The sequence below is a fragment of the Spermophilus citellus genome (genome assembly GCF_964194105.1).
Source record: "Spermophilus citellus genome assembly, chromosome: 6".
NCBI lineage: Eukaryota > Metazoa > Chordata > Mammalia > Rodentia > Sciuridae > Spermophilus > Spermophilus citellus.
Window position 1 is genome coordinate 28,320,887 of NC_138187.1, and position 13,459 is coordinate 28,334,345.

Below are 13,459 nucleotides of genomic sequence, written 5' to 3' on the forward strand. Positions count from 1 at the left end.
TGTGCCATTAATGACCAGTTTAATAAATAAATAAATACTAAAAAATTCTCTCTCTCTTGAAAAAAAAAAAAAGACTATCAAAGACTGCTGGGGTCTAAACAGAAGGATACAGGAGACAGTTTTTTTTGGGGGGGGTACTGAACTCAAGGGCACTTAACCACTATGCCACATTTTTAAATTTAAAACAAAGTGAAACCTGAAAATTTGTTTAAAGGGGCTGGGTTGTGGCTCAGTGGTATAGTGCTCACCTAGCGTGTGTGAGGCACTGCGTCTGATCCTCAACACCACATAAAAATAAATAAAGGTATTAATGTCCACCTACAACTAAAAAAATTAAAAGAAAACTTGTTTTAATTAGTTATGCATGATTGTAGAATACATTTATGCACTTTGATATATTGTACTTAGATGGGACATATTTTCTCATTTTTCTGAGTGTACATGTTGCAGAATCGTATCGGTCATATAGTCACATACATACATTCAGTAATGTCTGTTTCATTCTACTGTCTTTCCTATCCCCACATCCCCTCTCCTCCTATTACTTCCCTCTGACTTAATCTAAGGGAATACTATTCTTCCCTAGTGCCCCCTGCCTTATTGTGACTTAGGATCCACATATTAGAGAAAACATTTGGCCTTTGGTTTTGTGGGTTTGGCTTATTTTGCTTAGCATGATATTCTCCAACTCCAACCATTTACTGGCAAATGCCATAATTTCACTCTTCTTTAAAGCTGAGTGATATTCCATTGGGTATACATACACATTTCTTTATCCATTCATCTATTGAGCCCTAGGTTGGTTCCACAGTCTAGCTATTGTGAATTGAGTTGCTGTAAACATTGATGTGGCTATGTCACTATTTTTCTCATTTTTCTGATTGTACAGATTGCAGAATCACATTGGTCATACTGTGTCACTATTTTTAAGCAAGCTGATTTTAAGTCCTTTGGGTATAAACCCTGAGCCACATCTTAGTCCTTTTTTTTATTTTGAGACAAGGTCTCACTAAGTTGCTTAGGGCCTCAGTAAGTTGCTGAGGCTGGCTTTGAACTCATGATCCTCCTGCCTCTCCCTCCAGAGCCACTGAGATTACAGGCGTGCGCCACTGTGCCCAGCAACAGGAGCCAGTTTGAAAGGATTCCCACCAGCCAACATTGGAAAAGTCTCTGTAAAAATTAACTACAATGTATTGAAAAATATGAAATGTCTACAAAAAATTTGTAAGTTAATAAAGATAATTACCAGCAATAGCAAAATCTCCAATGGTCCCTTCTGCAGTCAGCTGTGCCATCTGATTACCCTGACCCTTTCTAGGAAGAATGTTTTCCTCCACACAGGTTATCAAGGTAATATATGCAGGAACCATAAAAAAGGAATATCCCCATTTTCAACCCCTAACAACAGCAGATCTAGCTAAAGATGACAAATGGCTACTAAAACCACCAGAGGAAAAGTCCAAAAGAAAATTTAAATGAATCAGACCAGCAACACCAAAACCAGCGGTCAATATTCACATTCCTGAAGTGGGAAACCAGATGTCGTCTGCCTGCTGAGATGAGATGTGTCAGGAAACACAGCACCACCTCAAATAATGGTGCTTCAATCTAATCAAGCTCCAGGATCCAACTATTCACAAGGAATAGGAGAGAATATATGTTTTGAAACAACATTATAATGATGTAAACTGAATCCAGAATGTAGGAAATTCTGCAAAAGGGATCCATTAAAAAAAATTTAAAAAAAAAAAGACATAAAAAAGGGGATATGAGAGTATTATAGAATAAAGACAAACGTTCAGTAACAAAGGTGACAAGCTCAGTTAAGGCTTCTTATCCAAAAAAAACGCTGGTAACTACTGAAGCTACAGTGGAGTTTCCTGTAGCTATTTATATTGGAAAATTTTTATATAATAAAAATAATTTGGGCTGGGGATGTGGCTCAAGCGGTAGCGCGCTCGCCTGGCATGCGTGCGGCCCGGGTTCGATCCTCAGCGCCACATACCAACAAAGATGTTGTGTCCGCCGAGAACTGAAAAATAAATATTAAAAATTCTCTCTCTCTCCCCTTTCTCACTCTCTCTTTAAAAATAAATAAATAAATAAATAAAAATAATTTAAAAATAGGAATAAGTATGTAATTAATGGGGCCACTGTGGTGACTAAGCTAGGAAATGCATGTATCCGGCTTAGCACTGAGCCCCACACAAAACAGGTGCTCAAGGGAAAGGTTACAGTGGTGCCATTTTCGCTCCCATGACCACTCACTGAAACTCAAGTGCTGTATGTTTTCTCTCATACATGGATTCCAGAGAGGAAAAAACAAAGGGTGAGAAGTGTCTCATGAAAACAGAAAGGAGACCAACAGAGGAAAGGACAGGGGGCAGGAGAAGGGGAAGGGGTACTGGGAAATAAAACTGACCCAAGTAGACTGTTATATTGTGAGTATGTATGAATACGTGACAATGAATCCTGGAACAAGATAGGGATGGCCTTTTCACCACTTCTATTCAACATGGTCCCTGAAACTCTAGCCAGAGCAATTAGACAGACAAAAGAAATTAAAGGCTCAGCCTCATCTTTCACTGATATTGCTATAAGGGTCTCAGGACTGATGAACATGTCTCAAAATCTCTCCCCTCAATAACCTTTTTTGCCACACTTTTTTTTTTAAAGCAGTTCCCATCTATAGTACCCACCATGGATACACTGCTGAAGGGGTGCTTTAATAATCCCTCAAAGATGAGGAAGAGTTCAAATGATTCACCTGTCCAAGGCCCATTAGCTATTAAGTGTCAGAGCCAAGATTTCAGCCCCAGCTTGGCTGGCAGCAGAGTGTTTTTTTTTTTCCTTGCACGACATAATCCCCTTTCTCAACAACAATCAACCAGTTTTGCTTAAAGCCTACTCTAAATATTACATGCCTATAGGATAAATCTCTTCTATGGTCCAATGCAACCCAGACAACCAAGCTTTGGATCAAATTAATACTACTGACCTGTTCAGCCATCTTACATTTATTTGCAATAGCTCTATTTCTACCCTGTTTACTTCTTACTTTCTATTCCATTCCACTGGTCTACAGTTTATTTATTATTTAAGGCTTTGAATCTCTGTTAGCTTAGAGACAATCCCAATGTTGGTAATCATTTTCATTAAGTGACGCCAGGACCCCCACCCCACCCCTTCCCCCGCAGCCCCAGCAGCACAGAGCCACCACTGTACCTGTGAGATGCCACGGGTGGAACTATAGGAACTGGTGATTGCATTGCGGCTGGAGCTAAGAATGCCACCTGTGCACATGCTTGTCAGGGAGCTCACAGAAGAGGTGCGTGATCGCTTGTTCAAGTGGTCATCTGAGCTTTGGGAAGTGAGACCTCTCTTCAGAGACCCAGGTCTAAGGGAAAAGGGAAAAGGTTAGATGTACTACTGAAGGCAGCATCCTTCCAAGGGTCCATCTGTGGTTATAACACCTTTCTACATACAGATGGAAGGAAGAGGACAGTGCTCTTAATAGGCACTGCTCACAATTTGGCTAAATATATCTGAGAAAGTCAGTAGAGAAAGCCAAACATTCAAAACTCAAATGTGTGATTCCATTTATATAATATTCTAGAAAATGCACACTCATCTATAGAGACAGAGCCGTGACAGCTGGAGCAGGGTGGGCTTGATTACAAGAGAAGCACGAAGGAGTCTGGGGGTGATGAACGTGTTCATTACCTTCATCAGAATGGTGTGACGGGGCATATGTGGCAAAATTTGGCATATTTTATACTTCAAACAGGTACAGTGCATTACATGTCAATTATACCTCGATAAAGCTGCTAAAAGAAAGAGTTACGAGGAACCAACTATTGTTTCTAAACCTACAACCAAAACAGACATTCCCCACATATCCTTCCTGCTACAATACAGACAACACCTCCCAGAGTGATCTGTGCCAGCCATGAGCCGTACATTCTACACTTCATTATTAGGAAGTCTTTCCCTAAGCTCTTACCCACAGATCTTACCTGCAGCCAGATGGAGCCTTGACAGTTCTTTACCTTTTGGAGGACCACTCTGCTTCCTTTCCTTACTTCCCAATATTTTCCCTGAGGTCATTCTCCTCTGGGCTAGTACTTCTGTATCCTCAAAACTCCCTCACCTATCACCACCACCCCTTCTGGCGTTTCCAAATCCCCTGAACATTCCCAACAGCCCAATTATGGGACCAGCCCAGGTGTCTGCCAATGACTCAATGAACAAAGAAAACGTGGTATACATACATACAGACTTTCATTCAGACGTAAAGAAAAATTAAATTATGTCTTCTGCTGGTGCGTGGAAAGAACTAGAGAACATGCTCAGTGAAATAAACCAGACTTGGAAAGTCAAGTGCTGTATGTTTTCTCTCACACGTGGAAGCCAGAGAGGAAAAAACAAAGGGTGGAAAGTGTCTCATGAAAACAGAAGGAAGACCAACAGAGGAAAGGACAGGGGGCAGGAGAAGGGGAGGTACTGGGAAGTAAAACTGACCCAAGTAGACTGTTATATTGTGAATATGTATGAATACGTGACAATGAATCCTGGAACAAGACCGGGATGTCCTCTTTCACCACTTCTATTCAACATGTCCCTGAAACTCTAGCCAGAGCAATTAGACAAAAGAAATTAAAGGGATATGAAATTAAAGGAAAAGAACTCAAACTATCATTATTTGCTGACAACATGATTCTATACTTAGAGGACCCAAAAACTCCACCAGAAAATTTCTAGAATTAATAAAGGAATTCAGCAAAGTAGCAGGATATAAAATCAATACCCATAAATCAAATGTACTTCTATACATCAGTGATGTAAGAAATTTTCTCTGAAAGAAATTAGGAAAACTACCCCATTTACAATAGCATCCAAAAAAACAAAGAAATACAACACTTGGGAATCAACTTAACAAAAAAGAGGTGAAAGACCTCTACAATGAAAACTACCAAACACTAAAGAAAGTGAAGACTTTAGAAGATGGAAAGATCTCCCATGCTCTTGGATAGGCAAAATTAATATTGTCATAATGGCCATACTACCCAAAGCACTATACAGATTCAATGCGATTCCAATTAAAATCCTATTGTCAGTTCTTATAGAAGTAGAAAAAACAAACATGAAATTCATTTGGAAAAATAAGAGACCCGAGATAACCAAAGCAATCTTTAGCAAGAAGAGTGAAGCAGGAGGCAGCATAACATCAGACCTTAAACTATACTACTGAGCTATAGTAACAAAAATGACATGGTATTGGAACCAAGCAAACACGTAGACCAATGGTACAAAATAGACAACACAGACACAAACCTACATGAATACAATTATCTCATACTAGACAAAGACACCAAAAACATACACTGGAGAAAAGATAGCCTCTTCAACAAATGGTGCTGGGAGAACTGGAAATCCATATTCAGCAAAATGAAAATAAACCCCTCTCACCTGCACAAACTCAAAAGTAGAGGATTTCCCCAGAACGTGTGTGTAGAGGCCGGTGTGAGTTCGGGAATAAAGAATTGCTGTTTGAATCTACAAAGCTGTAAAACATTTCTAAAGCATGCTGCTTTTTTACCCAGACTGTAATATCACAGGAGAAGCAGCATCTCCAAAGGGTCCGAGGCATTCCCAGAGAGAAGGAGAAACTTAACTCAAGATTGTCTAAAAGAATTTCAAGCCAGGCATAACAACATGTACCTATAGTTCCAGAGACTTGGAAGTCAGCCTGGGCAAAGTAGTGAGATCCTATCTCAGAAATAATTTAGAAGATTCAGATTATCATGCTTGTGCATAAAAGAATATTTTACTACAATGCAAGATGCCTGCCAAATAGAAAATTAAGGTCAAAAGAACTTTCTTTTGCTATAATAAAGCAATGGCATGATCACCAATTACACCAAATCAACATCATGTGCTTCCTGCTGTGATTTACTGAGAAAGACCCAACACTCTTTCTGTGCTCTTCTTGCCAAAGACATACAACTTGAATCTTATAATGATGAAACATCAGATAAATGTAAACTAGGCGATCTTCCAAAAAATGAATGGTCTTCAAAACATGTCAAGGTCAAGAAAGATTAAGGAACTGTTCCAGATGAAGAGATTAAAGAGAGATGACAACTAAACCACAATGTGTGATTCTGAATTGGATCCTACCTAGACCATGAAAGAAAATGAGCCATATAAGACATTATTGGGACAATTGACCAAAGTGAAACAAAGACTGGATTAGACAATAGCATTGTGTCAATGTCAAATTTCCTGACTTTGATCATTATACTGTGGTTACATAAGAAAATGTCCTTGTTCTTAGGAATGACACACTGAAGCATATTGGGTAAAGGAGCATAATGTCTCTAATTTACTCTCATATGGTATGAGAGAAAATAATATGCATGTGTAAATAAAAATCTAGAGAGAGACTGATCAAGCAAATGGAGTGAAATATAAACAACTGTTGAATCTGGGTAAAGAAAATACAAGAAATCCTATTACTGTTTTTGCAACTCTTCTGTGCATTCATTTGAAACTATGTGTAATAAAATGAAAGGTTATCAAAAATAATGAATGTATAGAAAATGTAAGAATATTGCAAAAACAAAAAAGGAATCCTCTAAAGTGTATATGACACAGGAGAACAAATAACATATTGAAATCTCTTAGTACAAGCAAAACTGATTTAGGGAAAACAGTCTTCCTTTTAAAGCGCAAAATTGTGGGAAATAAAAATGTAACCTTTGAGCCCCCCCCCCCCCAAAAAAAAACTCAAAAGTAGAATAAGGACCTAGGAATTTCACCAGTCACCCTGCGCCTAACAGTAAGAAAAAGTAGGCCCAATCCTCATCATGTCGGATTGGGCCCCAACTTCCTTAACAAGACTCCTGAAAGCCTAAGAAATAAAATCAAGAATTTATAAATGGGATGGACGCAAACTAAAAAGCTTTATCTCAGCAAAAGAAACAAATGAGGTAAAGAGAGAGCCTACATTTTGGGAACAAATTTTTGCCACACACCCATCAGGATATATAAAGAACTCAAAAAACTTAACACTGGCGGCTGGGGTGTAGCTCAGCAGTAGAGCGCTTGACTCCCAAGAGTGAGGCACTGGGTTCAATCCTCAGCACCACATAAGAGTATATAAACAAACTAAAGTTATTGCGTCGGTGTATGAAAAAAAAATCCATTAAAAACTTAACACCAAAAAAACAAACAACCCAATGGGCTAAGGAGCTAAAAAGACCCTCCTCAGAAGATATACATTTGATGAACAAATAAATGTATCTACCACATGTAAATAAATAAAACAAACATATAGTGTCCAACTACAACTAAAAAATAAATATTAAAAAAAAAAAAAAAGAATACAGACAACAATAAATGTTGGTGAAGATGTGGGGGAAAAGGCACACTCATACATTGCTGGTGGGACTGCAAATTAGTGTACCCAATCTGGAAGGCAGTATGGAGACTCCTTAGAAAACTTGGGAATGAAACCACCATGTGACCCAGCTATCCCACTCCTCGATCTATATCTGAAGGACTTAAAATCAGCATACTATAGTAACACAGCCACATCAATGTTCATAGCACCTCATTTCACAATAGTTAAACTATGAAAGCAACATAGATGCCCTTCAATAGATGAATGAATAAAGAAACTGTGGCATGTATTCACAATGGAATATTACCCAGCATTAAAAGAGAACAAACTATGGCATTTGCAGGTAAATGGATGAAGCTGGAGAATATCATGCTAAGTGAAGTAAGCCAATCCCTAAAAACCAAGGGCAGAATGTTCTCTCTGATAAGTGGATGCTGATCCATGATTGGGGGAGAGGGGCATGGGAAAAATGGAGAAATTTTGATGGGGCAAAGGGGAGGAAGGAGTGGGGAAGGGGTATAGGGACAGGAAAGTTGGTGGAATGAGATGGATATCATTACCCTTGGTACTTGTATGACTGCACATATGGTGTGATGCCACATCATGTACAACCATAGAAATGAAACGGTGTGTTGCAGTTGTGTACAGTGAATCAAAATGCATTCTGCTGTCACATATATCTAATTAAAATAAATCTTTTAAAAATTAAACATTAAAAAAACCCCAACAATGAATCCCAGTTATGTATGCTTATAATGCACAATGAAAAGGAAAAACAAAACAAAACCCCCAAAACAACAAATCCCCTTAATCTCTTGGTTGCTTGACTGGAATTAATCTCAGTTTGCATACATCCTTTCTTGTATGTTGAACTGAACATGAGGTTCTGACAGTCGAAGCATAACTATGGAAAGCAGGACTAACCACACTTCCCAGCTTCATTCTAATCATCTTCTAACAGCAGAGTAGGCTCACATTAGCTTTTCTGACAGCCACATCACGTAAATTATGTATAAATTATCCTAAGCCTTTCCACACATATTTCTGATTCCCCACCCCCTCCATTTTGTTTCCCCTCCAATGCTTTTTTTTTTTCTTTTGGTACATTTATAGGGGATTGCACCCAGGGATGCTTAATTACTGAGCTACACCCCTAGCTCCACACCATTTTTTATTTTTACTCAGCCAGGGTTCTCACTAAGTTGCTGAGGCTGCCCTCAAATTTGTGATTCTCCTGCCTCAGCCTCTAGAGTAGCTGGGATTCCTGGAGTGTGACACCATGCCCACTTCTCCAATGTATTTTCAAACTCAAATGAAGAAACTTATTGCATTTAGTCTATTTAAACAAGCCTTGTGATCCTTCTGTTTACATACCTGGTCATCATATACACTTACAAGCCCTTTAACTTTAGCAGTTTATTCATATTAATGTAAAAGTATGAAAAGAAATTGGACAGAAGACAGTTAATGTGGCAGGTTCCTCAAAATGTTCCTTCCTGATTTCAAAATGTGAACCTGAACCACTTAGCAAATCAAAAAGCAAAGAGAAATCTTTAGGGCAACAGATATGATAATGCCCCTTTCCTCAACAGCTGATATTTCATCCAGATGAACTCTCACTTACTTCGGTACAAAAGAAGCAGGGACTCCATTGGCCACCAGGGGCTCAAATGCTGAATGTCCACTCCCACTGCTATCATGGCGCCTACAATAAACCAAAAAATTCTCAGTGAAATAACATGATCCCCCCCTACCCATGGCATCTACAATAAACCAAAAAATTCTCAGTGAAATAACATGACCCCGCCCACCCAAAGCATATTTTCAGACCCCTGGGATTATATACTACCTCTGTGGAACACAGATTACATTCTAGAAAAGGAAAAAGTTGTTTTAAGCCTCTAAGTCTTTGAAAGGTAAATTTAATCTGAGATAGCCCTGGTAATGAAGGATAGCATGAAAATACTTTAAGACCTTTTGAACTACACAGGTGTTTCAATTTCTTACTTGCTAACTTGACACTGAAGTATTATGATCATAAATTTAAAACCCAACACCCACAAATTTGAAAAAATAAAAACAAAATCCCCAAGTGTGTTGAGGACCAATCCACACACCTCACAGTGCTCTGGAGGTTAACATGCCAAAACGGTTAGGTAAAAATCTACATATCACATATAAGAGCATGTAAATGACACGTGATCACTGCTTATTTCAATCATGGGAAAGATAAGACTGAATCTTTAGTTGTACATGCACCACAGCCAAGAAAAATCTTCATCCTGGAGAACATGAGACACCTACCTGGACCATAAAAATTATTTCCTCCCTGCCCTCTGCCATTCTTAATTTTGCAGTAATGATTGAACTCACATTTAGTTTACTACTGAGCCACATTCCCAGCCCCCTTTTTAAGTTTTTATTTTTGAAAGAAGGTCTTTGCTAAGTTGCCCAGGCTGGCCTTGAACTTGTGATCCCCCTGCACTCTTGAAGTCACTTGCATTATAGGCAAGTGCCACTGCCCTACTCATACTCTGCCATTTCTACTTAGCTAGATGATATCAGCACGAACTGCTCATTTATCACAACTGAAATTCTATGTCTGGGTCATCATCACCTGATTTTCCTATATTCTTAATTCATATACATAAATTAAGATTTCCTTTACTTAATTTTGTCTTCTACAGTACCATGGACAGCCAACTTTAAAACTGCTGGGTATAAACAATCCAGTCAAGGTAATGGGGACAAAAGTCATGTTCTTCAGGTGTGGGGTTCACTCTCTCCTCTGAGCTCTTCCCTGACCACTAGATATGAAGAAGCCCCATTCTTGTTACCTTTATCTCCCTGGTTTTTTTTTTATCCCCATATACTTATAATCCATGATTACATTGTTCATTTTGACATTTTTAAAAATTGCCTGTCTTGGGCTGGGGCTGTAGCTCAGTGGCAGAGTGCTTGCCTTGCATGTGGGAGGCACTAAATTTGATCCTCAGCACCACATAATAGCAAAACTAATAAAATAAAGACATACTGCCCATCTACAACTACAAAACAAGTAAACAAACAAATAAATAAATAAAAACTGCCTATCTCTCTCAAAAAATGTCCCATGAGGGCTGGGATTCTGTCTTGTTTATTGTCCACAGATCCTGGAACAGGGTCTGGCATTGCAATGGGTGCTCAGTAAATATTTGCTGAATTGCAAAAATAAGTGGAGAGCCCCTGGGTTCAATCCCCAGCACACACACACACACACACAAAATAAATAAATAAATAAAATAATCCTCAGGTGACTCCTTGGTAAGCATAAATAGTCCTGTATCCCAAAAAGCCACTTAACTACCTCTCCTCTCACTGTACTTAGGAAGTTTTTAACTCCATATTTATTGAGTAATCATATAAACAAAATAAGGAAACTGGTTTCATCTTTATACAAACAGACCATACTCTAGTTCACTTTTGACAAGCACTTCCTTGAGTAGTTATGATTTTAAACCCAAGTTATTGAACATAAAATCGAGAAGACTTGAGAATTCTCTTCCCAAAATAATATTTAACATATTTATATCAGAAGTAGGATCCCAACATGGATAATCTACGGAAAGGAAAAAAACTATAAAAATTATCTAATCTGTCTTTACAAACTGAATAACATTAATGTCCTTATTACCAGGACATGAGAGAAGGGGACTTTAAAGACTCACAAACTGAAGCTGGCTACTGTCCCTTTATAAGAATGACCTAGATTTCACTGAACACCCAGGATCCGCACAGGAGCCCATTGAGCATCTGCGGGGCCTGCTACCTTCTCTTATTCTCTTGGCCATCAACAAACACTTGGTCTTCTTCCTCAACAATCCTTTTCTTCCTCTCTTTGAGGGCGTTCAGCACGGTCTCCTTTGCACATGGGTCTGGGACACTACTCGATGGTGAGGGCAGTGCTGAGTTGATTAACCGCTCTGGTCTGTAACAAAAGACAAGATTGTAGCAGCTGTAAGACATTTTAATTGCTATACCACACAGCATTAGACCCAAGCCCCTGGAAACCATAATCTAACCAATTGGCAAAAGTATCATTTATATATTCACAGAACCTGTCCTGAGCAATGAAAGCTACCCCAGGGACAAAAAATAAACGAAGGTTTTTATTAGAACTTGGGATTTCTCATTTAAATAAGCAGTCATTTCTTTTCCTTTCTTCTTCATTTTAATAATTGTTTTGTCAGAGAAACAACTATAGAAGAAAAAAGCATGCATAAAGGGAGAGCACTCTTCCAATAATACTCACACTGGAGAACGAGTTAGCTTGCTATCTGGAGGGGCAATCCTCACAGTCACTGGGCTACACACCATCTTTGAGTTCCGAGAAGAGAGCACAGCCTTCTTGTGACAACCATTCCAGCACACTGTGGGCAGTACCCCCAGCAAGGAATATTGGGCCTGCTGGATCGGATAGCGCCTTCGAGGGGTTATCACAAACCGACCGGGTAAAGTCCCACAATCCCTATGAAGAATGAGAGACACACCATAGAACCAGAGAAACTTAAAAGAACATCAGACATTTTCCAGAGAGTTTATATCTCTTTCCAAGCAATACAGAACACAGTATTTTTATGGCAAATTTCCATCTGTGGGCAGAAAGTGGCAGCTGTTCAACAGCTGTCTCTACCACAGACTTCAACAATTTTAGAGTGAAATTGAAAACCTTGCCTACACATGTACACTATGCTACTGGGTTGCACTGGGAGAAAATTTTCAGTATTCTTTGAATCAGTTTATGCTAATCAGAAAAATGCACATTAGTTCATTTTCTCAACCAAATATAAATATTACTCTAAAAATTTAACACTTTCACTATGTTTTTTAATCAGTCAGGTTTTATCAACGAGGCATTTCCTGAGCCTGGTATCATTTCTCTGGTCCAGACAAAACAGCCAAACATTCCGGTGACTAAATGCAAAGAAGTATTTTGGCTCCTTGCGGAGGCTCGCGTTCTCCCAGGCCCACAGCACTACCGTCCAGCAGCCTAGGAACTGGGAGGGGAGGAGTGTTAAGACCGCGGTTCGCCCGAGGCAGAGGCGGGCAGGAGACTTACACCGAATTAGGCGGGGGTCGGGGTCGACGCTCCACGCAGTGCTCTTACCTGTATGCAGGCCTCCCGGAGGGCCGCAGGAGAGGGGTGGGGGGAGACGGGTGAGCATACGGGGCGCGCTGGGCCGCAGGCGGCGCGGATCGGGCGGGCAGGCGGCGGCCGGGCCGCTCCCGCGGGTCCCCGCCCTCCTGCGCGGCGGCAGGCTGCGGCGGGCCGGGTTTGCCCAGGTAGCTGCCCATGAGCAGCAGTTCGGCGGGGTCGGGTCCTTCGAGCAGGGTCCGAGGCTCTAGGAGGCTTCCGTTTACTGCCGACTTGGCCGGGGGCGAGGCGAGCAGTGCTCGCTGCCTCCGCGCGCTGCGAGGGAACGACGGCAAGGCGCGCGGGCCTCGGGGCTCGCGGCTCAGTCCCCACCAGGCCGCGGTAGCCCCCACGGCCAGCCAGGCCAGCGCCGCCGCCGCGGGCACCAGGTACAGCACGAGGCCGAGTAGCACGAGGCCGAGCAGCGCTGCGCCCGCCGGCCCGCCGCGGGCCCGCCCCCAGCTGTCCCGGGCGCTCGCTATGGGGGGCCGCCGCCGCCCGCCTCCTCCAGCCGCTGCAGCCGCCGGAGACATCGCGGCTCCGCGCCGCGGAGAAGACTTAAATATCCCAGCGTGCACCGGGCCAGGCGCCGCGTCGCCGCGCGCCGTGTGCGTCACTCGCGCGCGACTCGGCGCGAGAGGGAGCGCACTCGCTCTGCACCGCCGAGACGGGACAGCCTTCGGAGAATGGCGCCTGCCTGCCCACGGCACTCTTAACCGTGCTTGACCGGCCTCCAGCCAAGCCCGTTAGCAGACACCTGTCGCCAACGCTCCCCGCCGCTGAATGCCCGAGCATCCCGTTCACACGCAGCTCCAGGGACACCTTCCACGGCAGGGTGAATCGCGGGGCCGAACCAGCCACCCTTATGAAACAGGGACCGA

General features: G+C 41.6%; 1 protein-coding gene across 1 annotated transcript in view; it reads right to left on the minus strand.

Moving 5' to 3' along the window:
* Positions 1-13,137, minus strand: part of LOC308652529 (nuclear envelope pore membrane protein POM 121C-like) — a 26,274-nt gene extending 13,137 nt beyond the window's left edge. The window contains exons 1-5 of the mRNA XM_081300369.1: positions 12,552-13,137; positions 11,697-11,912; positions 11,214-11,372; positions 9,030-9,110; positions 3,226-3,397 (exon numbers count right to left, since the gene is read on the minus strand). Of these exons, the coding sequence (XP_081156495.1) occupies positions 3,226-3,397; positions 9,030-9,110; positions 11,214-11,372; positions 11,697-11,912; positions 12,552-13,111 (1,188 nt within the window). The 5' untranslated portion in view covers positions 13,112-13,137. The remainder of the gene's footprint in view (positions 1-3,225; positions 3,398-9,029; positions 9,111-11,213; positions 11,373-11,696; positions 11,913-12,551) is intronic.
* Between the last annotated feature and the right edge of the window lie 322 nt (positions 13,138-13,459).